Source organism: Mchenga conophoros, linkage group LG8 (genome assembly GCF_057382185.1).
Source record: "Mchenga conophoros isolate Kocher_MC1m ecotype Shallow Benthic linkage group LG8, M_conophoros_male_GT1.1, whole genome shotgun sequence".
Taxonomy (NCBI): domain Eukaryota; kingdom Metazoa; phylum Chordata; class Actinopteri; order Cichliformes; family Cichlidae; genus Mchenga; species Mchenga conophoros.
In genome coordinates this window covers 9,033,035-9,059,730 of record NC_140533.1, presented here as the reverse complement: position 1 = coordinate 9,059,730, position 26,696 = coordinate 9,033,035, and the positions used below count along the sequence as shown (strand labels likewise).

General features: G+C 41.6%; 3 protein-coding genes across 3 annotated transcripts; 2 read left to right on the top strand and 1 right to left on the bottom strand.

Moving 5' to 3' along the window:
* Nucleotides 1-1,293: 1,293 nt before the first annotated feature.
* Nucleotides 1,294-3,999, bottom strand: phf5a (PHD finger protein 5A). The gene is made up of 4 exons (XM_085283832.1): nt 3,842-3,999; nt 3,550-3,573; nt 1,597-1,763; nt 1,294-1,489 (listed from the first exon to the last, which is right to left on the bottom strand). The coding sequence occupies exons 1-4, from the start codon at nt 3,891-3,893 to the stop codon at nt 1,400-1,402; spliced, it is 333 nt and encodes a 110-aa protein (XP_085139958.1). The 5' UTR covers nt 3,894-3,999; the 3' UTR covers nt 1,294-1,399.
* Nucleotides 4,000-6,970: 2,971 nt separating this feature from the next.
* aco2 (aconitase 2, mitochondrial) lies at nt 6,971-15,069 on the top strand. The gene is made up of 17 exons (XM_085283830.1): nt 6,971-7,099; nt 8,124-8,266; nt 8,583-8,841; nt 8,930-9,022; nt 9,114-9,272; nt 9,355-9,505; nt 10,047-10,151; nt 10,291-10,382; nt 10,907-11,012; nt 11,245-11,402; nt 11,514-11,587; nt 12,056-12,167; nt 12,251-12,529; nt 12,627-12,818; nt 12,899-13,031; nt 13,120-13,241; nt 13,343-15,069. Exons 1-17 carry the CDS (start codon nt 7,064-7,066, stop codon nt 13,475-13,477), a joined length of 2,349 nt encoding a protein of 782 aa, XP_085139956.1. The 5' UTR covers nt 6,971-7,063; the 3' UTR covers nt 13,478-15,069.
* A 1,318-nt stretch (nt 15,070-16,387) lies between these two features.
* csdc2a (cold shock domain containing C2, RNA binding a) lies at nt 16,388-24,703 on the top strand. The gene is made up of 4 exons (XM_085283829.1): nt 16,388-16,550; nt 19,160-19,518; nt 19,660-19,782; nt 21,087-24,703. The coding sequence occupies exons 2-4, from the start codon at nt 19,331-19,333 to the stop codon at nt 21,247-21,249; spliced, it is 474 nt and encodes a 157-aa protein (XP_085139955.1). The 5' UTR covers nt 16,388-16,550; nt 19,160-19,330; the 3' UTR covers nt 21,250-24,703.
* The last annotated feature ends 1,993 nt before the right edge of the window (nt 24,704-26,696 follow it).

Below are 26,696 nucleotides of genomic sequence, written 5' to 3'. Positions count from 1 at the left end.
CAGCTGTGTTGGATCAAGGACACATCTAAAACCTGCAGGACACCGGCCCTCGAGGCCTGGATTTCCCACCCCGTCCTAAAGCAACCCAGGTGGTGCTGCTGAGAGAAACTACAGGAAATGTCAGTAAACATGTTCAGTATCTCACATATTACTGCAATATGTCAGATTGATTCCTTTGTCTTTTTTCCTTCCCTCACCCACAGCTGAAACTGGAGGTTTTCTGTTAAAAGGGAGTTTTTTCTTCCCACTGTTGCTAAGTGCTAGCTCATATGGGGTCATCTGATGGCTGGGGCTATTGTACAGAGTTTACCTTACACTATAGGGCAACTGTTGTTGTGATTTGGCGCTGTATGAATAAAATTTAATTCTACCGAAGAGCTGATCACCATTGTTAAAAAATAGATATATGTTCTTATTTGGTTTTTAACAGGCTTGACATCTTGTATTAGTTTCAGCGACTCTTTATGGGGCGATCGTGGCTCAAGAGTTGGGAGTTCGCCTTGTAATCGGAAGGTTGCTGGTTCGAGCCCCGGCTCGGACAGTCTCAGTCGTTGTGTCCTTGGGCAGGACACTTCACCCGTTGCCTACTGGTGGTGGTTAGAGGGCTCGGTGGCGCCAGTGTCCGGCAGCCTCGCCTCTGTCAGTGCGCCCCAGGGTGGCTGTGGCTACAATGTAGCTTGCCATCACCAGTGTGTGAATGGGTGGATGACTGGATATGTAAAGCGCTTTGGGGTCCTTAGGGACTAGAAAAGCGCTATATAAATACAGGCCATTTACCATTTATTTACCATTTAAATTTTGTGGCGTTTCCTATAAAGTTTTTTTTTTTTTTAACCAGATGTGTTTAGTGGAGTTTCATGTATGCACGCATAATCAGAGTATAAGAAACAGGAAATCATCGCAATCATTGCTTTCGTGTAAGGTAACTAATACTCCTCAGCTGTACATGGACCCAAACCACAATATAAGAGAGACTGAAGCCCCTCACTGAAAGGGGTCAAGGGTCAAAGGGGGTTTCTTTTATTCGCCACCCATCTGTACCTTTTTAAATGATTACTAAAAACAGATTTACGTTTAAAAAAAAAACAAAAAAGAAAAACGATATTTTTTTACAATGAAAATGTTATTTCATTTTGGCTCTTGCCCCCTGTGTTCAGCGGTCCACAGAAAGTGGGAGTATTTATACCATTAATGGTAACAGCTCAGGTCTTTCCAGCTCTTTAATTGCCCATCTTTGTGACGTGTTCACTGATTATTTAAAAACCTTGAACGCTAACAAAGCAGTCATAGAAAAAAAGTACAAAATTGAGTTTTATTGACAAATCAAACAAAAGTTTTTTTGTGAGTTTTAAAGAAAATCTGAAAGACTAAACGTTGCACTGGGTCGTCGTGGTCGCGTTCACCTCTTCTTGAAGCCGTACTTCTTTCGTTCATAGAACAGATCTGTTTTGGAGCTGCCCAGGTTTACAATCTTAGGACATCCATCTCGCTGGAGAGAGAAGAGAAAGACATTTTTTATCTTAAAGAACAAGTCTCTTGGATATTTTGCTGCTTCAGTATCCGGTGTCAAAGTGAAGAGAGGAGCGGGAAACTCACATCTTTCTCCTGGATGGTGCATTCTTTGCAGTAGTAGGCGTCGGACACACCAGGCCCCCCACATATGACGCAGCGCCCCTGATAGGAGCCGTAGTTACACTCATCGCAAATACGCACCAGTGTGCAGGGTCTGACGTAGGAATCACAGATGACACACTTTCCATCACCTGGACAGAGAAGAGAGGAAGAAGAAAGGTTTAAACTTACACCGGAGGAATTTGAGTTTAGACTTGTTTGTGCATTTTGGGGTTTTTTGGACTAAATAGCTGAGACAATAGGAATTTACAGATATAGTGACTATGTTGACTGTAGAGTTTACAAATAAAACAACAGCAATAAAATCAATGATTAAAACTAGAGATTAACATCTATACTCTGACTTATTTTCAAAAGCAAAAAGGTCATGTCTGCCGATACACCCCCTGGGTGGTCATAGAGAGTGGTGGGGTTGAGAATAGTTCCCTCCCTGCTCTTCTTTCTTCGTCCTCTAATCAGCGAACCAAGGTCAATCATTTTATAGTTTCGAGCTGCGTTAAAATCTTTAGTCAGATCAAAAAAGGTTGTGCTCTACCAGACACTTCGATCCATACACCGATATATTGTAATCATGCATTTCCACCCTCATGTTTAGTCGCCTCTTTTGAGGTCTGGACACAGAAAGGTATTATTACTCTCAAAGACTTATATATTGACAGGCAATTTGCATCATTTACTCAGTTGCAGAACAAGTTCTCTCGCCCTGCGTCACATTTTTTTCATTATTTACAGATAAGAATACTCTGACGAACATAGTTTCTTAATTTTCCATCTCTTCCGGGAGAGGGGTCAATTTTTACACTCCTTCTGAGCTCCCCGGATTCTAAAAAGTTGGTTTCTGGTTTTGTGAAAGCTTTTTCAGAGTATTTAAATTTTAAATATGACTTTTTGAAGATGGCATGGGAGGAGGAGCTTGGTTTGCAAATTGGAGATGAGGTGTGGGAGAGGAGTCTGAGTAAGATTCATTCTTGCTCTATAAATGCAAGGCATCAGTTAATTCAATTCAAAGTAATTCTCAGACTTCATTACTCAAAAACTAAACTGCATAGGATTTTTCCTTCTATCAGTCCGATATGTGATCGTTGTAAACTTGGAGAAGGCTCTCACTCATTTATTTTGGACTTGCCCCAAACTGCATAACTATTGGTTGGACATTTTTAAATGTTTTTCTGATATCTACAATTGCACATTAGATCCGGACTCAATAACGGCATTGTTTGGATCTTCCTCTTCCCTTTTACACCTCAGCTCTGCTGCACAAACTACAGTTTTGTTCGGAATAGTAATTGCTAAGAAAATTATCTTGACTCTCTGGAAGTCGGATATTGTACCTCAATTCAAAATGTGGCTAATAGAACTGACTGCTCTACTGCACATGGAGAGGATTAGGAACACATTAGCGGACAATCTTAGTAATTTCTTTGTTGTGTGGCAGCCATTTTTAGATCATGTATTAAAACAAAGCTCTCTTTGATCAATCGCAAATAATTCAGTCTACCACCATAGCGTTTTATTTCTGTTTATTGTCAGTGTTGAAGTAGTATTTTTGTTGTTGCAGTGTAATCTTTTGCATTATATGTGTGTTTTTGCCCTTGTTGTTGTGTTGTCTGTTTTGTTTTATTGGTTTTTTTGTTTTGGGGGGGGGATTGTTTTTGTGTCTGTTTTGTCTTTTCTTTTATATCAAAAAAAATAATTAACATACATTAAAAAAGTAAATATTACTGGTGTAATAAATAAAAAAAAACCCCACACAGATTAAATACTGATTGTTATGAACGTGGTTATAAAAATACAATTAGGTGATTAAACTTGAAGTTAAATAAATTAAACAAAAATATGACATAAACAGACTTTAACACTAGTTTAAAATACATGCCGTTAGTTGTTCCCGATATTCCTCACAGATAAAACACTTACATTTCTCGCAGAGTCTCCCGATTGCTGCGGGATAGAAACGAAACAAAGTCAGTCAATGTGACAGGAATTCACACAAAAAACAAACCCCACTTTCTTCTAGTTACGATACCCTTCTAGCCACCAGAGCCCACAGACCTGCAGACACTTCCAGGCTAACACATTTTCAATGAAATCCACGCCATGTTAGCATGGATGCTAACGCTACGACCTACAAAACAACAACAAGGGACTTCCAGACTGCAGCAAAATCCACTGTGCCGAATACTGAAACGTAAAATGAGTCCAAACTTACCAACACCAGCTTGTTTTCGACAGAAGATCAAATCTGGATGATGTTTAGCCATCTTCGATTTACGTAGGTAAAACGCTTCTCTTTCTTTTTCTTCTTCTTCTTCTGCTGCTGCAGCTGGTTCTTCTTCTTCTTTGTCGTTTTTTGGCAGTTGGCAAACAACGATGTGGTGCATTACCGCCACCAACTGGCTTGGAGTGTGGGCCGGAATTCGCTCATATCAAATAATCGGAAAATAAATAAAATAAATAAATACTACAGGATATATATATCCATTCATACAAATGAGTTTCTTTTAGAAACTGAAACAAAGCCATAAAACGTTCATATCTAGAATTCCTTTGCAATAAATCCTTTATATCTAGCTTAATCCCCACCAGATTTTGAATCAGTTGTGCTCTTTCTTCCTGATAATTTTGATTTTGGTTTAATTTATTCCACTGCGATTACATTTCCCTGTTTGACGTTGCCCTATAATGAACAGTGTACTGTTTAATCCAGTGTGGCCAAATCTGAATCAAGATATTATTGTCTCCTCTCTCCTGGTCCTCCCTGTGCTTCTCATGTTTCTTGTTTTCCTTTGAATGGAATAAAACCATCTCCCTGTCCTCTCCTCCTCCCACAGCTTTTTGCCCTATTTCCCACATTATCTCTTTTATCGTACTCTTCATTTCAGCTTTGCTAATACTGACAGTTAAACTTGATCTCCTTTAGCAGCCTAATATTAATTTGATCTATTTGGATTTCTATTGTTTTCCGGGTTGCTGTCCATCCAAAACTCTTTGACTCCTTCACCTCCTTCTGCCAACAAGGTTTAATTGTTTCCATTGTGGGGTGATCTTTTCATGGGAAAATATGTTAAATGGTAAATGGCCTGTATTTGTATAGTACTTTACTTGGTCCCTAAGGACCCCAAAGCGCTTTACACTACATTCAGTCATCCACCCATTCACACACACACACATCCACACACTGGTGATGGCAAGCTACATTGTAGCAACAGGTGCCCTGGGGCGCACTGACAGAGGCGAGGCTGCCAGACACTGGCGTCACCGGACCCTCTGACCACCACCAGTAGGCAACAGGTGAAGTAGGACACAACAACCGAGACTGTCCAAGCCAGGGCTCAAACCAGCAACCTTCCGATTACAAGACGAACTGCCAACTCTTGAGCCACGATCGAAAAAATTTAAGATATGACACATTGATGCCATGTAAAGTAGTCAGTGGACAGCTCTAATAACAGTGTAAATTTGCTGTCGCCTCAAAATAACTCAACATACAACATACTCAACATCTAGACCGCTGGCAACAAAAGTGAGTACACACCTAGGTGAAAATGTCCAAACTGTCCCCCAAAATAGCAATATTTCGTGTGGCAACCATTATTTTCCAACACTGCCTTAAAGCGTTATGGCTTGCTAATCACCTGCATGTGCTCCAGAGCAGCGCATCTTGAGATGCTTGACGATTGCTCTCCAGATTCCTTCATCAACTCCTTACGTGCATTCATAGCCATCAGAGGTACAGTTCTCCAGATAAGATGCAATCGAGGCACAAACTATGTCAGCACGAGCAATGATTTACTGAAGAATTTAAAGAAAGACATCAAGCAGAACTTTGAAAACTGGACAGCGAGTTTCTCATCAACACCCCAGCACCTAGTCATATGAGTTGTGTCTGGGAAAGACAAATTATCATTCGCAAAGTGTACTCACATCAGCCCTTGAACAATGAGCCAAACAACTTGACAGCTCCTCTCTAAAGACATTCCAGTATGAAGTCATGGCAGTGATTAATAGCATTATTATTTTTTCCCTCCTCCCTCTTACCTGCTATTAACAAGTTCCTGTCTCTTAGGATTCTTGCTTGTTGGACATCCCCTTGGACATCTTCTTTTTCAGTTCCCTCGATACTGCACTTGGACTTAACTGCATGTTCTCATCCTCCTTCCTAAACTTCAGTATTATTTTGAATTCCTCTCTTACTATCTTCTTCCAAACTACAGCACTCCCTTCATCTGAACTTCTGCTATCGCCCGTTTCTAATTTGGCATTCCAACCAAATTTTCATCCTCTCCCCACTTACTACCTCGTCCTCGTCCTTTCCTAACTCCGTTCAGTCCTCTATACCCATATCATCCTCATCCTCTACCTGAGTCGACATTTCAGTCCAGTCACGACCCAGCTTATGCCATCCGCCGTTCACCTTCTTGCCCAGCTGCTGAGATCGGCAGCACCACCCGAGTCCATAACATAGAAAATTGGGGGCAATTTGACCAGTTCAATTCAGTTATTCAAATAATCTCCAGCTGCAACAGTGAAGTGGTTTACATGTGAATGAAAACCACCACAGCTATGAGTCCATGATCTAATACGAAGTCAGGTGAAAAAAAAGTTCACCCTTACTGAAGCAGTCATGTGAATTCAGAAGGATGCTCTCTGTTTCGTTATCATCAAGTTGTTTCTTAGTCGTTGTGTTTTTCCTGCTTCGTGCTTTTGTTTCAGTTACTGTTACTTCAGTTTACCACGGGCCCCGCTGTTCCCTGTGTGTTGTCAAGCCTCTGTCGGTGATGTTACCCGATTTTAGTTATTTCCTGTTTCATTTTGGCAACCTTTGTCCAGTGCATTTGGTATTTTGTTTTACCTTCCCTGTCTTCTTTTCCTCATTAGATGCACTTGTGTTTCCCGTTACCTGATGTGTTTTTATTGTGTCAGTCTCCCGTTTGTCCTTTGTCATGCCCTCCCTGGATGGTTGTGTGTTTCCTTATTTCACGGTTCCTTGAGATTTCTATTTTTTTAATTTATTTTTTGCTTCTGATCAGCCACTCCTTGTATTTTTGTCTTTCTGAAAGTTGAGCGTTAAAGCTGTCCTTTGAGCTGATGTTCTGTCTCAAGTCGTGCATTTGTGTCCACATCCTGCCTGGCACACACGAATTTTGACACTCAGACTAGCTTCAGCTAGTGTTAAAGTTCACGACAGTACAAGTAGACTTAACAAAGATGGCTTGTTTGTAAGCGTTACCAGGAAAAAGCCTCTTCTCTCTATAAAGCAGCACAGCTTAGCCCTCTACTGCATGACTTGTTTAATTTTTTTCTCCACTAAGCGGCAGCACGCTTCGTGTCACAGCTGGACGTTAAACTCCAAAGAAGAAGAAGAAGAAGAAGGCCGCCTTACAATTGTGTTACGTCATCACCGACCCTCACATCTTTGTCAGTGAACAAAATGGCAACTTACTGTCTCACGGTCGCTCGGCTCCAGGTAAGAGACAAATTGACTAATTTCATCGCATTTGTCCAGCCGAGGCGGATGCCACCTTCTTTATGAGATTTAATAAATCTGACTGAATGCTGTGCTGACCCAGTTCAAGCACCGAGAGGCTGAAGTGGAGAGATAATCTGAGACACTAGCACTGCTTAGTTGTCCAGGTCATCGTGTCCCGGCTGCTCTGAACGCATCTAGCTAGTTTGACTCAGGCTTAATAAATCACGACTATAGTGACTCCGTTTACCGGGCGTTACAGTGGCTGTTCGGAGCTGTCTAATGACCGTGGATGGCTCGGCTGTAATTGACAAGTTTTGGTTTTAACAGCAAGGTTAACCGCAAGGTTAGAGCTCCCCGCATACGCACAGAGAAGCAGCCTGCAAGACAGGGAAGTAGATATGAAATAACAGAACATATTCTAGGCCCAAAGCAAACATATTTATTCAGCTAGCTTTAAAGCCGAGTGATGTGTGTAATACATGCAGTAACCGCAGGTTTTCTTGTTGGCCAAAGAGACCAACAGGTGTCAAAACTCCCATTATATGAACCCGCATTGAACTGTCACTGACGTTTATTAGAAGTCACATGCGGCTTAAAGCGAGAGAGAAGCAATAATAAACACTCAACCTTGTAAATCAAGTCTCTCACACACATTTTATGGTTTTATTGAATTACTGTACTCACATTAAAGAGCTTCAAATTTTTGAGGGGACGTTTGACACTCTTTCCAAAGGTTGACAAAGTATTTTTGGCAAGTCTTCTGGGGAGGGGCGGTGACTCTCACATGTGACGCTTGAGAACTGGGAGCAAAATAGCATTCCTAAGTTAACTTCCCATTCTGGATGGTTTTGAGCTTAGCTGTTACTAATCCTGCTCTTCCAGCTGTGCCTCACAATGATTTTCAAAAGACGACCAAAGTGCTAAAAATATTTACACTCAAGTAAATCCAGATTTGTGTCGAGGAATGGTCATTCTCTGCTTTGTTGTTCTGCTAACACTGTGTTTGTTTTTATGTCTCCAGCTGGCTCTGGGCCATGGTGCACGGCGCCTGCACATCTCCACAGCGTACAGAGCGAAGGCCAAAGTGTCCATGAGCCGCTTTGAGCCCACTTCCTTCATCAGCTACGAGAAGCTCCAGTCCAACATTGACATTGTGCGAAAAAGGTCAGCACTACCCTGATCTGCTCTATATTTGCTCTGGCACACATCAATGTTTCCTGCAACACTCGGCTTATCTGTTTGAATGCTTGGACTGTAGTGTTTGTTTTCCCTTTAACAGTTTCTCGTCATAGTTGTAGTGCCATTTGTTATCATCAACTACACAATCCTCCCTCCAGGTCCCTTTTTTTAATGTGTTATCTGTGATTTGGGAGATTGTAGTTCTGTCACGCATCTACTCATTACATTTTCCTCACTGAATCTTCTTCTGTTGGATCTTACAATCTCCCGAATATTTTTATTTATTTATTTTTTCCTCCAGGCTCAACCGTCCCCTCACCCTGTCAGAGAAGATTGTGTACGGTCACCTCGATGACCCCCACAACCAGGAGATCGATCGCGGCCGCACCTACCTGCGCCTGCGTCCTGACCGCGTGGCCATGCAGGATGCTACTGCTCAGATGGCGATGCTCCAGTTCATCAGCAGCGGGCTGCCAAAAGTGGCTGTGCCTTCCACCATCCACTGCGATCACTTGATTGAGGCTCAGGTTGGAGGACCCGAGGATTTAGCCAGAGCAAAGGTAAGCCATGTCCATTTCCACACTGTGGCGACTTCTTCTCATTAAAATATAACCTGAAACTGAGCTGTAGACGCGACTCTCTTCATAGGACGTGAATCACGAGGTTTACAACTTCCTGTCCAGTGCTGGGGCAAAATATGGCGTTGGCTTCTGGAAACCTGGCTCTGGAATTATCCATCAGGTATTTTTTACTAAACGTGCAAACAGAGCTTCAGTCAGACTATGACAGCTGTGATTATTGGGCTATAACAATGCTTTTTGTGTATTAACAGATCATCCTAGAGAACTATGCCTATCCAGGAGTAATGCTTATTGGCACAGATTCCCACACGCCAAACGGTGGTGGGCTTGGTAGCATCTGCATTGGAGTGGGTGGAGCTGACGCCGTAGATGTCATGGCGGGAATCCCCTGGGAGCTCAAGTGTCCCAAGGTTAGCGGATTGCAAAGTTCATCTTGCTCTTTTTTTTTTCCTCTTTTTTTGTCATTTCATTAACGTTCTGTCTTCCTCTAAGGTGATTGGCGTGAAGCTGACAGGCACCCTGTCCGGCTGGACGTCTCCTAAGGATGTCATCTTGAAGGTGGCCGGCATCCTGACTGTAAAGGGAGGCACTGGAGCCATCATAGAGTACCATGGACCAGGAGTCGACTCCATTTCCTGCACGGGTTAGTAATCAAAAGCTTATGAGCTTGAAAGTGTTCATACAGTACAACTTCCTGTACCGAACACCAAGAAACAGCAGGATCGGAATGACTTGCTTAACCCTTGTGAGCACTTCAAAAATCCATCCTTTCATGATCCGCCCCAAAAAGTGCTCTAAAATATTATATATCAATATTTTTTTCCACTTTAAATGAGTCAGTCTTTTAAAACTACTTCTTCTTAAAATATCCATATCAAGTTTTAATTATATTTTCATTGTTTTAACCCTTTAAATCCCAGTTTGGGTACATGAGCGCCCTGTTTTTTAACAGAAAAAAACTAAAAACTTAAATATTTTCCATAAAAAACATTTGAAGTAATATTTGATAGTTATTATAATTAGGCCTTTAGATGGTCCAAAGATTGGCACCAACATTCATTTTGATCCATTATTATTTTTTGTGCAGGAGCACATTTTTAAAAATCCATCCTTTCGTGACCCTCGGGACCAAAAATGGTCCCAAGTGACCCCAAGGGTTAACTACAGCCTGTCTGTGTGTGCAGGAATGGCCACTATTTGCAACATGGGAGCAGAAATCGGGGCAACAACCTCCGTGTTTCCTTACAATCACCGCATGAGGACCTACCTGAAGAAGACTGGACGTGCAGGTGTGTGCTGAGGTCACAGCTGATGTGTTGGCGTCCTTTTTAAATACATTCATAATCACCTAGAGTGTGATGGAGACCTGCAGAGTTGTGTCATTTTAAACTCTACTCATTGATTCCATCTCCACGTGTCTGTTCTCAGAGATCGCCGCTGTGGCTGATGAATACTCGGATTTGTTGGTACCGGATCAAGGCTGCGAGTATGACCAGATCATCGAGCTCAATCTGGACGAGGTGCGTCCCGTTTTAAGTTGAAACAGAATGCATGTAAAAGATGGCTATAGCCACTGTGACTTCACCAAGTAAATTGTATGTATTTAAAGAAGTTTGACCATCATGATGTTGGACACTAAACACACTGTTGACTTGTATTAGCTGATTTGAGGCCTAGTAGACAACTGCTCACCTAGTTGGTGCCTACCCATCACTCGAAGAGGCCACAGGCTTAATAATTGACCCTCTTAGGCTTAATACAGTTTTCAGACATGTTTTTTGTTGTTGTTTTTCTGTATTACTGTCAAGTTACATTATCACAGAATGGTCTGCTTTGTTGTCATTTTTCTGCCCCAGAGGTACTATCAGACTGTAATATCCCAGAGTGCTGTCACAGCTTTTCAGTATATCTCTAATTACCTTCTGCACCAACACAACTGATCATGACTGTAACAAATCAGAAGAGTGCAAGTGAGAGATGCATACACGCCCGTAATGATGAAGTTTGTGTGGTCCATTCAGCATTGTGCTGTTTGTTCGTGTAGCTGAAGCCCCACATTAATGGACCTTTCACTCCTGACCTGGCTCACCCAGTGTCTGAAGTCGGTGCTGCGGCTCAAAAGAACGGCTGGCCGCTTGAGGTGAAAGTTGGTACGTAACTCTCCACTGATGAATAAGCTTCAGGGCTTTGTTTGTACTTCATGTGATTATGGACTTCTAATTACAGAGCTCAGATTACAATTACAGAGCTCCTTTAGCAGTTACATAAAGCTACATTTAGGTGCCTGCTTATTTAGAAGGAGATGCGCATGTTTTGAATTGGGGGATTTTTACAGTAGATGAAGTTATAAAGTTGCTTTTTTTTTTTTTTTTTGTTTAAAAGGTCTGATCGGCAGCTGCACTAACTCCAGCTACGAGGACATGGGTCGTGCCGCCTCTGTGGCCAAACAGGCTTTGGATAAAGGCCTGAAGTGTAAAGCACAGTTCACAGTCACCCCCGGCTCAGAGCAGATTCGTGCCACCATTGAGAGAGATGGATATGTGAGTGTCTGCACACGGAAGCAGCGGAGAGTTGCACTTTCATTACAGTAACAACAGTCTAAAGCAGTCTAAATTTAACCCTTTTTTTTGTTTGTTTTTGTTTTCCTGCAGTCAAAGATCCTTGGAGATGTTGGAGGTGTGGTCCTTGCAAATGCATGCGGACCCTGCATTGGACAGTGGGACAGGTAGATGGTGTCTCAAAGTGTTTGACTGCTTTGACTGCATACCGAAAAAAATGTGTCTTAACTAGTGCCGTCAGCGTTAATCTCGTTAAAAGGACGTTAATGCCATAACCGCATTAACGCAGCAAATCTCAGTTAGCGAGTTAGCGTGGATTGCCCCGTGTGTGGGGCTGCACGGCGTCAACGCGTTAGCGCGGTTAGCTCGTTAATGTGTTAGTGCCGTCCAGCTCCACGCACGGGGCGATCCACGCTAACTTGCTAAATGAGATTTGCTGTGTTAATGCAGTTATGGCATTAACGTCATTTTAACGAGATTAACGCTGACAGCACTAATCTTAACATATTAAAACACTGCTTCTATTAGCTAGCTAAAGACATTCTGTCTTCCCGTTCGGTGGGCTTTGGTTTTAGAGTGGCTGTTGCTCTGTGGAGCCTTGACTTGGAAAAGTGCAATCTTTTTGTTTGTTTCAGGCGCGATGTGAAAAAGGGAGAGAAGAACACCATCGTCACCTCCTACAACAGAAACTTCACTGCCAGGAACGACGCTAACCCCGCAACGCACGCGTTTGTTACCTCCCCCGAGGTAAACCCACAGCAAATCAGCCCACACTACACACAAGCCTCCTTTTCACAGCTTAAAGCTTCCCCTCTCCTCTCGTCCATCAGATCGTTACTGCTCTTGCAATCGCTGGCACATTAAACTTCAACCCTGAGACAGATTACCTTACAACCCCAAGCGGGGAGAAGTTCAAACTGGAGCCCCCAAATGGAGATGAACTCCCATCCAGGGACTTTGACCCTGGCCAGGACACCTACCAGCACCCTCCTGCTGATGGCAGCAGCCTCAAGGTGGACGTCAACCCTCAGAGCAACCGCCTGCAGCTGTTGGAGCCCTTTGACAAGTGGCACAGAAACGATCTGGAGAACATGCAGGTCCTCATCAAGGTGAGGGTCCTGAAAGGGCATTGGTCTGTCAGATTTGGCCCTCAAATTCTGATCAGAGTCAAAATGTTTATACACTGGGGTCTGTCTATCTGTGCAGGTGAAGGGAAAATGCACCACAGACCACATCAGCGCCGCAGGACCTTGGCTGAAGTTCCGCGGTCACCTCGATAACATTTCCAACAACATGCTGATCGGTGCGGTCAACAGCGAGAACGATGCTGTCAACAAGATCAAGAATCACCTGACAGGAGAGTATGGAGGAGTCCCTGACGTGGCTCGTCACTACAAGGTAAAGACCAGAAGGAATCACTGAGTCTCATTTAAAACCAGAAATCTCTTCTGACATGCTTTCTGTCATGTTGCGTGAAGGCCAACGGCATTTCCTGGGTTGTGGTTGGTGACGACAACTACGGTGAGGGCTCGAGCCGAGAGCATGCTGCACTGGAGCCCAGGCATCTGGGAGGGAGAGCTATAATTGTCAAGAGCTTCGCTAGAATCCACGGTACTGCACAAACACGAGATGAGCAGAGGAATCGTAGATAGTAGCGTCACTTAATTCGCACCTCAACCTGATTTTGTCATATCCTCAGAAACAAATCTCAAGAAGCAGGGCCTGCTCCCCCTGACCTTCAGCAACCCATCAGACTATGACAAGATCCGCCCCGACGACAAGATCTCCATCAGAGGACTTAAAAGCTTCGCTCCAGGAAAGGTGAGCGGGTGAAGAAATACTGGAAAAGCAGTCATAAACGCGACTGATATTCTTGCTAACAATCATGTCTTCTCCTTTTTTCTTTTTCCCATCCTTGGCAGCCTCTGACCGCAGTCTTAAAACACAGCGACGGCACTGAGGAGACCTTGCAGCTCAACCACAGCTTCAACGAGACACAGATCCAATGGTTCCAGGCGGGCTCCGCCCTCAACAGGATGAAGGAGATGCAGCACTGAGAATGAGGAAGATGATTGTCAGAGGGGGGGAACCGTGGTGAAGATTGTGAAGAATAAGGAGGATAAAGTATAATGATTATTTCATCGTCAGCATTATCTTACAGTTCTGGCTGATTTAATGTGTCTGTATGCCTGTAAGAGTTAAACGTAGAGCCAAGTGTGACGCTAATGTTCACCGTGGAACAGTTTGCTCCAATGTTAAAATTTAATTCATCAGTACAGAGTTATTATAAGCAGCCATGTTTCAGTGAATCATTGATAACCGGTTAGAGATTCTGTTATAACAAAAAAACGAGGGACACACTCGCACACTTTGACACACTAATCGGTGACATAATACGCTGCAAGCTGATGCTCTGCTAGTGCGTTTGCAGTGTAGAGGGCAATCACCTTATTGCTTTAGGATTGTGTTGACCTCTGCATGGCAATGTTTGGCTTCATCCAAATTGTCCCAGTGTTATTCCAAAGTTCACCCTAAACAGCTAAAAGCTGCCGTGCATTGCATGTCTAAGCCCATTTAGTCCATTTAGTGACGGTCAAAATCCAAATGTTGTTAAGCCATATGCACGTATTTATTCCCCCTGAAGTTTAGCTCGTCTGCCCCCTGGTGGCCACGAGGATGTGGTTTGCTGCGTAGCAGGTCTAGCATCTTCATATAAATGCCCACTTTAACACCAAGTTTGACATCTTTTCCTTTATCTAGGAATTTGATCTAGGGCATTCTGGGAAACTTAGCTTAGCTGCAACATGTGGGACGCACTGAACATCAGATTACTGTGTATCTAACTGTGAGAGGGGGTCCTCTGTCTGGTTGTACTTCATTACAGTACATATTCATTTTAAGACCCAAAAGACGGTGTTACATTTCATGCTGTATTTAAAAAAAACAAAACAAACAAAAACAACAAACCACATGCTTTAATGCTGCTCGTGGATACAGTGACTGGCACTCTTTTTTTTTTCTTTCCTTGCTAATATCACAACCACTATCCCTAAACTGTTCCCAGTCAGTCCTTGTGTCTTTACAAGATCAAGCACTTCAGCCGACCCACTCCCAGTTATTTATGTGTTACTTATTTATTTTTTTTCTGCAGACTTACCTGCACCTCCATAAAAGCACAGGGTTAACTTGGACCTCTTCAAACCTATATCGTCAGGTTTTTGGTTTAATTTTTTGTTTTTTTGGAGGGCTTTGGTTTGCTGCTTCTTTTGTTTATTTTTTACTCCACCAATAAATACGATGGCATTGTTGGGGAAATGCTTAAAATAATTGTGACCAATCAGAGTTTTAAAAAACATGTTAATGAGGACACTCATAAGAAACCCAGACCAGTGATCTGTGAGGGTGTCAGTTTAATTAAAGGTCCCTCTGAAACCTTCACATGACAGAGTCTAATGCTTTTCCAAACTTCCTGGTACCCGATGAAGCTCACATCAGGTGAAGGATTTAACCCCCTCCCGATTCTAAACCAGTGTATGTCAAATGTCCGCTTTAGTGTGCTTTCTGTGTTCTCTTCCTCACAAATGATCTTTTCTGTATAATAGAAATGCAGTGGGTTGTACAAACAATAAAAATTCACAGATCTCACTTATTTGCCTGTGTTCTAGTGATGTGACTTCATATGAGCTGATTTCTTCTTTTCTCCCTCTTAATAAATGTTTTAAAAAAAACATCCTCACAATATATTTCACACATTTGGAAATAAACAGTAGACTACAGAAAGCGAGGTTGGTCTTTGATTTCTGATATTCTGGATTGATTGAAGACCTTTAGATTCCTAAAGTTAAAAAATCTGTAAATAGTGGTGTAGTCAGATGGGTGTGGATCTGGGGGAATGTGACATATTTTTACACACGACTAACACTATGGTAACCTCATTTTTTTATTTTCTTTTTTTTTAAATAAATCCTCTGGTCCTTTTCCTCTAAGCCAATCAGTTGAAAAACATGTTTGCAGCTATTTTAAACAAAGTGTCAGTTCTGAAATGTCACAGAAACACGGGATGGCTATAAAGGCCCGGAAACGATTTTCAGGGAGGAAATTTTTAGTTACAAGACAGTGAAGATGTGTAACTGCAAAAATACAAGCTGCAGCTGTAAAGAAATTTAAATACATATTTAATTCCTGAGATACTGTAATATAAGAAAAAGAAGTGAACACTGTCAATTTGTCTCTATGTAATAAAGAACAGCTGCTGTAGTAAATGATTTGGAGTGAAGGGAGCTTTAATAATGACCAAATTTCATCCATAATTTAATATTAAAGTGCAAACTCCAATGCTTTAATGAATTTGGGTTGTACAGTTAACAAAAAGAATCGTTTGCAGGTGCAGCTGCGCAATATAAGAGAGAACCCCAGCAAGCCTTTTTTTAAAGCAAGTGACTGGCGACCGTGGGGAAGAAGAACCCCCTTTTCTTAAGAGGAAGAGACCTCTGGAAGGTTGAGGAGTGAGAGGGGAAAAGAAGAGCACAGGAGAGTAAACAGGACACAAATTATTGCAAAGAATGAATGAGAGGAAGGTCTAAACTCATGTCTTGTTATCAGACACAGGATAGCTTTCAGTCATCTGAGACATGCGAGCCAAGCGGTCCAGTTAAATTAGCTTTTGATGGAAAGCTGTCAAAGAGGTGCCCATGACCACTAATGAAATTGTGTCTTATTATTAAATCAAAGCTGACATGACTTTTAATTTTCAAGGACACTCAAGCACAGGCCTGTGACTCATATAAAACCATCTGTCTCACACTATTAAAGCACCAGAGACTGCTAAAACATTAAAAAACACGCTTCCCTCCGCGCAGAGAACAAAGAGTGGGGTGTAGGATAGGGAAGCCGTTGTTTTCACCACCAACCCCCCCACCTCCTGCACCCCCGCCCCATCTCTGCTGCCTCCTTTTCATTTGCTGCTGCTTTTTTTCTCTCCTCCTCCCATCCCACCCGTGTGCGCCGCGTCCATACCAAGATCCACTGACTTATCCGCCACATGTCCCCGCAGATTCAACTTCATAATTGTCTTACGCCACATTAAAGGACGGGGACGTGTTGACCTGACAGCTGATCGGCGCTTTTACAGTAAGTAATCGTTGGATCGATCTGGCTGATGGAGGGATTTACGCATCCAGCGCTCCTCTTCTCTGCGTCCGGCCGACGGCGGCGGTTTCTGGCAGTGTTGTGTTTAAATCTCTGCTTTCTAACCCAGAGCTAACATTTACTATAGTCTTCTTCTTCTTCTTTTTTCTTCCTCTGCGTGTTAGTGTATGTTAGGTGTGGGGGTTTTCTCGCCGTTAGTGGAGCATCCTCTCGCCTTCTTGTCTCAGGCTGCCACTGTGTGAGAATGTTCTGGAAACAAGCCGCCTGAAGGGCGCTTATTTGCTGCTGAATTATTCAGACTCCTCAGACACACAAATGATACTATAAAATCATTTGGGCGGTTTGTCTGTTTGAAAGGATGATGTAAAGTTTAAAGACAGGCTCTGTGTATGTGTGTGTGTGTGTGTGTGGGGGGGGGGGGGGGGGGGGGGGAGCTGACGTGTGTCCCATACTGATGCAGAGGACCACAGACGGCCACAGTTTCACAGGCAGGGAGGTGCTTTCTTTTTGGCCTTTTGTCTGTCTCCTCGGAGCTTTTGTAGCCCCCTTCCTTCCTCTAGATCAGCCTTCACCCCTCCTGGTTAAAATGTTTGCTCTGACGGTGCAGACTCATTAGACAAATCCATTTTAGTGGCCTACTCTCAGCCTAATATATGGGCCAATGACAGAGGAAGCTGTGCCTGTCAAGTTTCTGAATTATTCAGGCTACATTTTTGTGCTTTGTCATCCATCAGTCATGCCATCAGTCCTGTCCTCTGTGCCGCCGTGATGATAGATGCGTGTGTTCGTCACCATCACTGCATCAGCTCTGTCTATCCAACAGGATCCCCAGCAGAGCCCTCGCTCAGCAGCCATTTGCAGTGTTTTTCTTTAGAAAGTCAGAGATCAGAAGCACTGCTTTGAGGATGCTGTGGACTTGAAATCCTTTAATATTCACAGAAACCAGCACGAACCTTTAGAGCTACTCTGAGGCACAATTTGGCTTTTTCAAATCATCTTTAAAGCTCGTTTGGTGATTAAATTTCTAATATAACCATTTCATATTTCACTACATATATTGTCTATTTCACAATTACTTGGTCGGGGCTTACCAACCAGTGACACGGTGTCATGTCATCAGCATCTAAGAGGATGGAAGCCTTGCTGAGGTTTCAGCGAACCATATATTAAACAGAGGTAATTAGTTGCCTCAGGTGTGGGAGTACTGTCACTCTTCTTTTGTCCTCCACTTGTTCAATTTTCTCCCTTTTTACATAGATGTTGATATATGCCAAGACTTTCACCTCAGTACTGCAAAAGTACTATTTTATGCTTGTGAGCAATAGTTCTCGAGGATTTCTGAAGGTCTTTCAAAAGTTTTCTTTGGACTTTGAACCAGTGTCGTATCTACATATAACAGGCAACTTAGGAAATACCATTTTAAATGAAATAAGAGCTTTGACTGTCTTTCAGGAAACCTGTAGAACTATTCCTGAAGCTGCCTAGGAGAGTTCAGAGTGTGAAGAATAAAGATGGTCTCAAAAATCCCAGCAACATAAGCTCCTCCTGTAGCTTCTATTGATATTTCTGAAACTTGTATTCATTGTAATACAGCAGCCCAGACCACAGGATCCTGCCTCAGGATCCTGTGGTCTAGTTCAAAGATGGCGTCAATCCCACTACACATGACTATATTTAGACTGAGAGTAAGAAACAGAAAGGGTGATATTGGATGGAGCCTGTGATATTCAGTCTGGCACACATGCGTCTCATCAGTCTTTGTCAAACATTCAGCCTGCAAGCCTCAGTGATTCACTGGGAGGTGCTTGCTGATGGTCCCAGTAACACACCCGCCCGCATCTGCGTTTGTTTGATAAACCAGGTTTTAGCGTTAGCCGTTTAACCTCTGTTGAGCGATGCCCCAAAGCCGTTTGTTTCATGAGCTTGCTAATATGGCATTCATCATCTAGTGGCTCTGAAACGAAGCAGCTCGTTGTTTGAATGCAGACCAATCCTGTAATGGATGTCAGTCCGGTAGAGTGCGGCACTTTAATCTAATAATATGTGATGAGGTGGCCTTCCAGGAGAGCTTTGATATTTACATCATAATGGGACCTTTAGGCTTTATTGGTTTAAGAGGTGATGTTTGTTTTCCATAGCCTGAAGGAATACTAAGCCTTTTCAGTTTATCAAACAATTTTAGAGTCACTGAGTTTGGAGATGCTATACAACAATACATGTATGCTAATGTTTATGCATTTTCTAAATTCTTATTGGGGTCATGATGTTTATAGTGCAACAATGTGAGTAAAGGAAAGCTTTAAAGAACACATTGCAGTTTCATTAAAGTTAAGAAAAACAAACTCCAGGCACATAATGACACTATATAAATTAAACTGAGCTGTATTTGTAGCAACACTAGCCAAAACAACTGAAAATGTGTCCATTTATCAGTATTTTTTACAAAATTTTTATTACAAAGAAAGCATTGTGCGTATTTGGACATACTGGGTTTCTCTGTTGGTTGTGACTTTTATTCCTCACCTTTGTGCCGATGACAAAGCCGTATTCTCTTTCTGGCATTAACCCTTTGTCTTGTTCCTTCACTTTAGGGTTTGCTCAACTCCTTCACCTGTAAGAGCTCTCCTCTGAAAAGCCTCCTCTCCCTCACCAACGCTTGTGCCATGCAGGAGGTGTGAACCCTCCTCCTTCTCTTTCTTTGCAAACCGCTGGAGGAAACCCAAAAAGAGAGCAAAAGAAAACCCAGACTCTAACAAGTCACGATGTCAGACCCTGACCCCTCTTTGCCGACAGTCCCCCCACTGCCCCTCACTTCTCCGCGCACTCCCTTGCAGCTCTCCTTTCCCTTCCTGAGGGAGGGCAGCCGGGTTTGGGAGAAGGAGAGGAAACCACCACAGCCCGGAGAGCTGCCTAGCCCACTGCCTACTAAACGTACTCGCACATACTCAGCGTGAGTACAAATAGCGCTATTGGTGCTCTCTCTCTGTTTTTTTTGTTTTTTTTGACTAATGCTTTTGTAAAATAATTATGCTGTTTATTTAAAATGCACTGTCTCTTTTTCCTCTTTGCTTCTATCTCTCTTCCTCTACAGGACAGTGCGAGCTAAATCAGGTCCTGTATTTAAAGGGGTGTGTAAAAACTTCTCCAGGTCTCAGGGTCATGGATTCATACGGCCTTCCCACGGAGGAGAGGACATCTTTGTCCACATCTCTGAGTGAGTGGCCGCACTGAAATGTCCTGGTATCAAAGTTGTCTTTGGACTCACAGTGCAGTCTATTTAACATGCACAGATCAGCAGCAAGTAAATGTGGGTTACACAGAAACTACTAAGACTTTACAGTATTTATTTTTTGACTGTGTAATTTCTCTCTTTTTTTATTTATGTTTTTTTTAAATGATTGGAGTCAGCTGTGAAGTAGATGGCAATTGTACACTGTATATAAAAGATAGCCTCTGGGATTGAAAATGGTTTAAGCCTGCATTCTTTCTAACGGCCAGCAGAGGGAGACTTCTCCGGCTGTAAAAGCACATCTGACTGTAAATAAGATGTTAACCTAACTCATTTAATTTATGACCTAATAAACACTTTTCTCATAAGTTTATGTTCATAATTGCCACCTTCAGGACTTATTTGGTAAAGCCATACATTCCTTTTTTAAATAAATTATGTTCCCTATTAGCGTAAACAAGATAATAAAGTAGACGTAGCTATGTGCACCAGAAGTAGAGCCCCAGAAATGTACGATTTTTAAGACAGACATTTGGTGAATTAAATAATCTGATATTCCGATATAGTTTTTTTTTCCGTTCAGACTCACAAAACAGAAACAGAATTCGCTAACATTTGTTATATGTTGTTATTTACTTATTTACACTCTGCCCATCTCTACTCAGATCAGGAAATTGTAGAGTGGCCTCTAGTGGACAAACTATACAACATCACATTAGCACTCACTTAAGGGTTTATCTTTTGTCTCTTTTTCACTTTTTATTCTTCATAACAAAAGGTGTAATAAATTATTTTTCTTCATAATAAATTAATTTTTCTTTGTAAACACTGATACAAGTAGATCAAGACTGGCCAGCATCAACTTATAATATCTAACTGCCATTAAATCAATCAGGCTCTAACCTTAAATACTTGGTTCAAGGGTCAATAATGACAAGTAAGTTAGTCTGAATTTGAACATTTAACATCTCAAATTCACGTTTATATTAACAGCAGTTGGAATCCCATGATCATCTTTTATATACAGTCTATATAGCACAGGTAGAGTCCTCCAGGTTTGGTGGAGATCAGTGGTGGAGAAATTTGAATGAAATCTTAATCTACCAGAAGTATTTCTAAAACTCAATTCTCATTGGCTGTTGTGCATGAACGTAGCAGCTTGGTCGGCGTGAAAACAAGTCCACAGACCTTGATTTTAGTTGCTTGATTTAAAGAAAGCACTCTGCAAGAATGTGAAAAAATGCTTTGTTTTTACTTTTTCTTTTATATTGTCTCTGTTTCCTGAACAGCATTGAGGGAGAGTACGTGCCTATGGAAGGAGACGAGGTTACGTACAAAGTGTGCCCCATCCCTCCCAAGAACCAGAAGATTCAGGCTGTCGACGTGGTGATCACCCACCTGAATCCAGGCACAAAGCATGAGACCTGGTCAGGTCAGATCATCAGCTCCTAGACCAGGGATTTAAGTCTCAGATCTGCAAAGGCGAAGAGGGGTTTAGACTTAATTTCAGATTTTATGTTTTGGTTAGGGAAACGGTAGGATCAGGTCTGGGGCAGAGGGATCCGAGCTCGGTGTGCGGTGGGCAAACGCTGGCCTGAGGTGATAGTGGTACAGAAAGTAAACTTCTAGATATAAAAGTTAGGGTTGGGAGTTAAGCTTTGAATGTATGTGTTTGAATGTTTTTATTTGGAGGCCATGATTTGATCATTTGTGTTTGAATATTTCTGTTGGGGGGGGGGTTAAAGGGGTTCAGGGTTTGGTGCTAGCAATTTTACTTTGGGGTAGGGAACATATTTAAGTTGGGAAATAAGTGGTTGTAAAGGAAGTGTCTTTAAAGATAAAGATGTACTAGGGGCCGAAATGCATTTTGAGCTAATGAAACAGTTCAACCATACAGACTCGCACTCTGAGTTTTTGGGAGCAGCTCAGAGGACGTATGTGTGTACTTCCAATTTTACATATTCACACTGTGTGCCACCACTGCCAAGGTTCATTAAAAAAGTCACACTGAAACATTCATTTTAGCCATAATGTCTATGTTTACAACCGCAGAGGAGGACGAAGAAGAAAGATTCAAAGGAAAAAACACTTAAAAAATGCCAAGATTTTCCAGGTTGTTTACTTTTCCCAAATGGGAGCTATGAGTATACTTTCACTAGTAACTTTTCCATATTTGCAATTCACTCTTAATGCATTTCGGCCTCAAGTGCTGTGAGAAGTTTCACGTGTTAGGAAGATGTTTCCTTCTAAACATTGTAGCGCTACAGTATTTTTTCTATTTGCAAGTGTAGAAATCCAGTATTATTGTAGCCAGCTCCTATGACGGTCTAAAGTTTTTGTGGTAGACAGTGGGCATGTGGGCCTGCTGCTGAAAAAACAGGCCAGAGGGTTTGGGGTTGGTGGAGGAAATGGTCAGAGGGTGAAGGAACGGGCAGAGGATGGAGTGATCATCTGTAGTTGTGCTCGAGCACAGATGCAGCTAGCTTCGATGTGGGTGTTATAAAGCACGTGTAAGGAGGATGATTGAGATTAATGTCAGCAGTTCTCACTTTGTGGGTCATCAGGTGACGTCAATGATCTTAAAGAAATAGTTTAACACTTTGGGAAACAGTTATTTGCCTTACAGATTATAGGACTGATTTCTCCTTCAGGTCAGGGTTTCCTACTCTCACGTTTCTGGCGTGTGACAAATGCTTTAACCTTCAGTCTCATGCTGCTGGAATGAGTCTTATTTGAAATATAGAAAACACAAAAAAGCAAGCTTCTGAGTTTCTCTTTTATAGAAAAAAAAGTTTAAACTAAGCTTTCCGCACACAATACAAACTCTAAACATCAGGCTTTTTCCACTGTTTAGAACCAACACTGATCCAGAAACAGTGGAGAGTGCAAAAGATTGTTAATGTGCTTATGTTTACAAAGGCTTGCCAGCAAATGTAGCCTAATCTGTGCACAGGAATCTTTTTAGGACTCTTTGTCGAACTATATCAAATACTTGCATCCTTATCGGGCACAGGATCACCTGCAGCTGTGTTCCACAAAGTGAGAGAGTGGTTTCAGCTTCATTACAGCTAATAATAGCTTCAGACACTGCGGTACTGAAAATGGACCATTAGAGCCTAACAGTGAATCACCAGTTAAACCATTTGTTACATAGCTATTCTCAGACTGAGTCCTATGCTTTATTAAAAGTCTGGATTTCTGCTCAAATTCAGTGACCATTGTTAGCAGTAATAAGTGAAGTGATGTTTACTTTACCATGACCTCTAATCATTAAACTAAAAGAACGTGATAGCAGTTAGCCTAGCAGCAATGAAAATATATTTTCCACATTATATTTTCTACTTTAGCTGATAATTTATGTGTGATAAATATGAAAATATAGCAAGCAGCCACAGCATAGCCTAGCATAGCATTAAGACCAGAAAAAGGGACAAGTAGTAGCCTGGCATTTATTTCAATTATCCTAAAACTTTAGGCTAAGCTAACCAGCTGCTACCTGATTATATAAACTTAGCACAAAACGTAAAAACATTTCTGTTTGATTATTGTTTCTTTATTGTAACAATGCTTCTTGACAATAAATCTCATACCAGCGGAAAGTCTGCTTATTTCCCCTTATATGGTACCACATTTATAAGGACAATGCTTTTGTGGGTTGAGCAGCAGAGTGAGTATGTGGCTTGCGCCCATGTAACATTTGCCAAATCTTCTCTGCCAATACCAAACAGTTTATTCTGCTATTGACTTTTGCTTGGTGTTGTATGTTGGATTGGATGATTGAAGTCTGAAGAAAAAAGACATATTAACAATTTAGTAGCATGTGGATGAACCGAACACAGGAAACTCAACTCTGCTGCTCAACCCATAAATGTACAAATGTAGTGTCATTAAAAGGGAAATAAATAAGGACTTCTAAGTGTTTAAGATTTTTTGCATTGTTACAACAAAGAAATAATCAACCAAACACAAATTTCCTTACATTTTGTGCTGAGTTTATGTATATGTATGTATGTACGGAGCCGTGCTGATCTTTTTATGGAGCTCTCAGCATGTGAGTAGAAAAGCAAATTTCAGTAAATGTTGAACTATTTCTTGAAATCATTCTCTCAAGGCCTCCTGGAGGGTCAAGCTGAGGAGAATGTGTTGATTTTTTTGTTAAATTTAGATGGCAGGTTGAGCATTTGAGAATTTACTGTAGAAAATCTCATATGTCATATGTCATATGGCAAATGACTGTAGAAAAAAACAAAACAAAACAAAAGAGCAGCAAATTTATTTATTGACCTATTTATTTTCATTTGTAACTAGGAGAACATCAGGCATTTGGTAATTAAAAGCTGCATTTTCAAGTACTTGTGCAAAACTAAGCTTGTTTGAAAAACACTGCACACCTCACTCTTATGATACTACCCTGTCAAGATCCCTTTGCTACGGTCTATGTCGTTAACGAGAGGGGAAAAAACCCCTTTTCTTAACACAAGTTTCTAATTTCTATGTAATCTTTGTCTAATTTTTAATATAACTGTGTGGCGTTCGAAATGACAAGCAAGTTTTGTTTGTTTTGGAAGTCAGCATGTTCTCTACGGTTTGTCGTAATCTTCATGTAGAATGTGTTAATTCATCATGCAGTAACACAGTCGGAGCCTTCACAGAGGTATCGTCAGATATCCTATGCATCTTTGATTCTTCTTTGTTTAATTATTATTTATTTATTGGGGGGGGGGGGGGGTTTGGGCCGCAAGTGTGACTTAACATCATTGTAGCACACTATATCTGTGTAGTTTCTTTCCTGTGGGAGAAAAGAGTTTGTGTTGGCGAGCACTTTTATTTTTGTCAAATCACTGTGACACCTGTCTTTTGTTGTTAAGAAAAAATTTCAATAAAACTTACAATGGTATTCACAAAAGTTGTTGTTATTGTGAGTTCCTCCATCCCTTACTGGTGCTGCTTCATAGAGAAGTAAGTTGGTAGGTATTCTGAGAGCCGTCTTACTTTGACAGGGTTTTTGTTTTTTTTTCTTTTGCTGTGAATCTTGGGAAATATTTTAATGCATTTGTGTTGTGCTTGTTTTATGTCCATATCCTGCCCATTAGAGGGCGTCCCAGCAGAAATAATCTTCTGGTTCATTACATAGCTGTGTGTGGTAGATGTAAGTAAGTAAGTAAGTAAGTATAAATTATTTATACATCACATTTCACAGATAAAAATCACAAAGTGCTTCACAATAAAACCAGAAATACAAATAAAATAACATAAAACAGTGGAAAAAAAAGTTAAAAGCTTGTTTGTATAAAAATGTCTTCAGCTGCTTTTTAAAGGAGTCAATGGAGTCTAGACAGTGTAAAGACAACGGCAGAGAGTTCCACAGCCTAGGTGCCAGTGCCTGAAAAGCCCGATCCCCACGTGTTTTGAACCTAGTACGTGGGACCAACAGTAGCCTCTGACCTGACGACCTAAGTGCTTAGGATGAAGCATGAGGTTTCAACAGGTCAGAGATATACTGGGGAGCTTCACCGTGCAGAGCTCTAAAAGTTACAACTAAAATTTTAAAATGAACCCTAAAATTTACTGGCAACCAATGAAGAGAAGCCAAAACTCTTGTTTGTTCCGGTTATAAGTCTTGCCGCGGCATTCTGTACAGTCTGAAGGCGATTCAGAGCTGATTTGTTGAGACAAGTAAAACGACCATTACAATAATCCAAACGAGAAGAGATAAAAGCATGAATAATCATCTCAAGTTCTGCCTTTGACACCAGTAGTCTGAGTTTAGAAATGTTTCTTAGATGATAAAAACAGTTCCGGAAAAGTTGTTTAGACTGTTTCTCAAGAGACAGTGGACTGTCAAATATAACACCTAAGTTTCTGAGGCTCGACTGAAGCTCGCACACAAGAATTTCACTCACATGTGCTGTACCAATGTACCTGCACATGTGATGTGACAATAAAAGTGATTTGATTTGATTTGATTTGAAATGAAGGGTCTAAAGGACTGAGAGCAGGAGCTATAATCAAAGTTTCTGTTTTTATCTGCATTTAACTGGAGAAAATTATCATTTAGATCATGGGGGCGATCGTGGCTTACGAGTTGGCAGTTCGTCTTGTAATCGGAAGGTTGCCGGTTCGAGCCCCAGCTCGTTCGTTGTGTCCTTGGGCAAGACACTTCACCTACTGCCTACTGGTGATGGCCAAAGGGGCCTATGGTGCGATATGGCAGCTTCGCTCCTGTCAGTCTGCCCCAGGGCAGCTGTGGCTACACCTGTAGCCTCCACCAGTGTGTGAATGTGAGCGTGAATGAATAGTGGAATTGTAAAGCGCTTTGAGGTTCTCGAAAAGCACTATATAAATGCAATCCAAACTGGTTTGATTTCTGACACAATTATTTATAAAACTGAGATGTTTTGAAAGAACAGTATAACTGAATGTCATCAGCATAGAGATGATAAGAAATATTATTGTAACGTCTGATAATTTGGCCTAGAGGGAGTATATGCAGCAAAAAGAGAATCAGACCTAAAACAGATCCTTGAGGTACCCCAGAAGGCAGAACTGATGTTTCAGACAACACATGATTCATACAGACAGTAAAAGATCTCTCAGATAGATACGACATAAACCATTTTAAAACAACACCAGTAATCCTGAACAAATCCTTCAGCCTATTTATCATGATGCTGTGATCAACAGTATCAAAAGCAGAGGTGAGATCCAAAATAACCAGAACGGTGTCTGCTGCCATCAGAATGTCACTAGACACTTTAAGTAAAGCGGTTTCAGTGGAGTGCAATTTGCAGAAACCAGACTGGAAAATGTCCAGAACGTGAAAGTCACGGAGCAAAAAAGAAAGTAAGTGGGTTGAAACGTCACACAAACCCCAAAAATGGGAAAAACAGGAGATATTG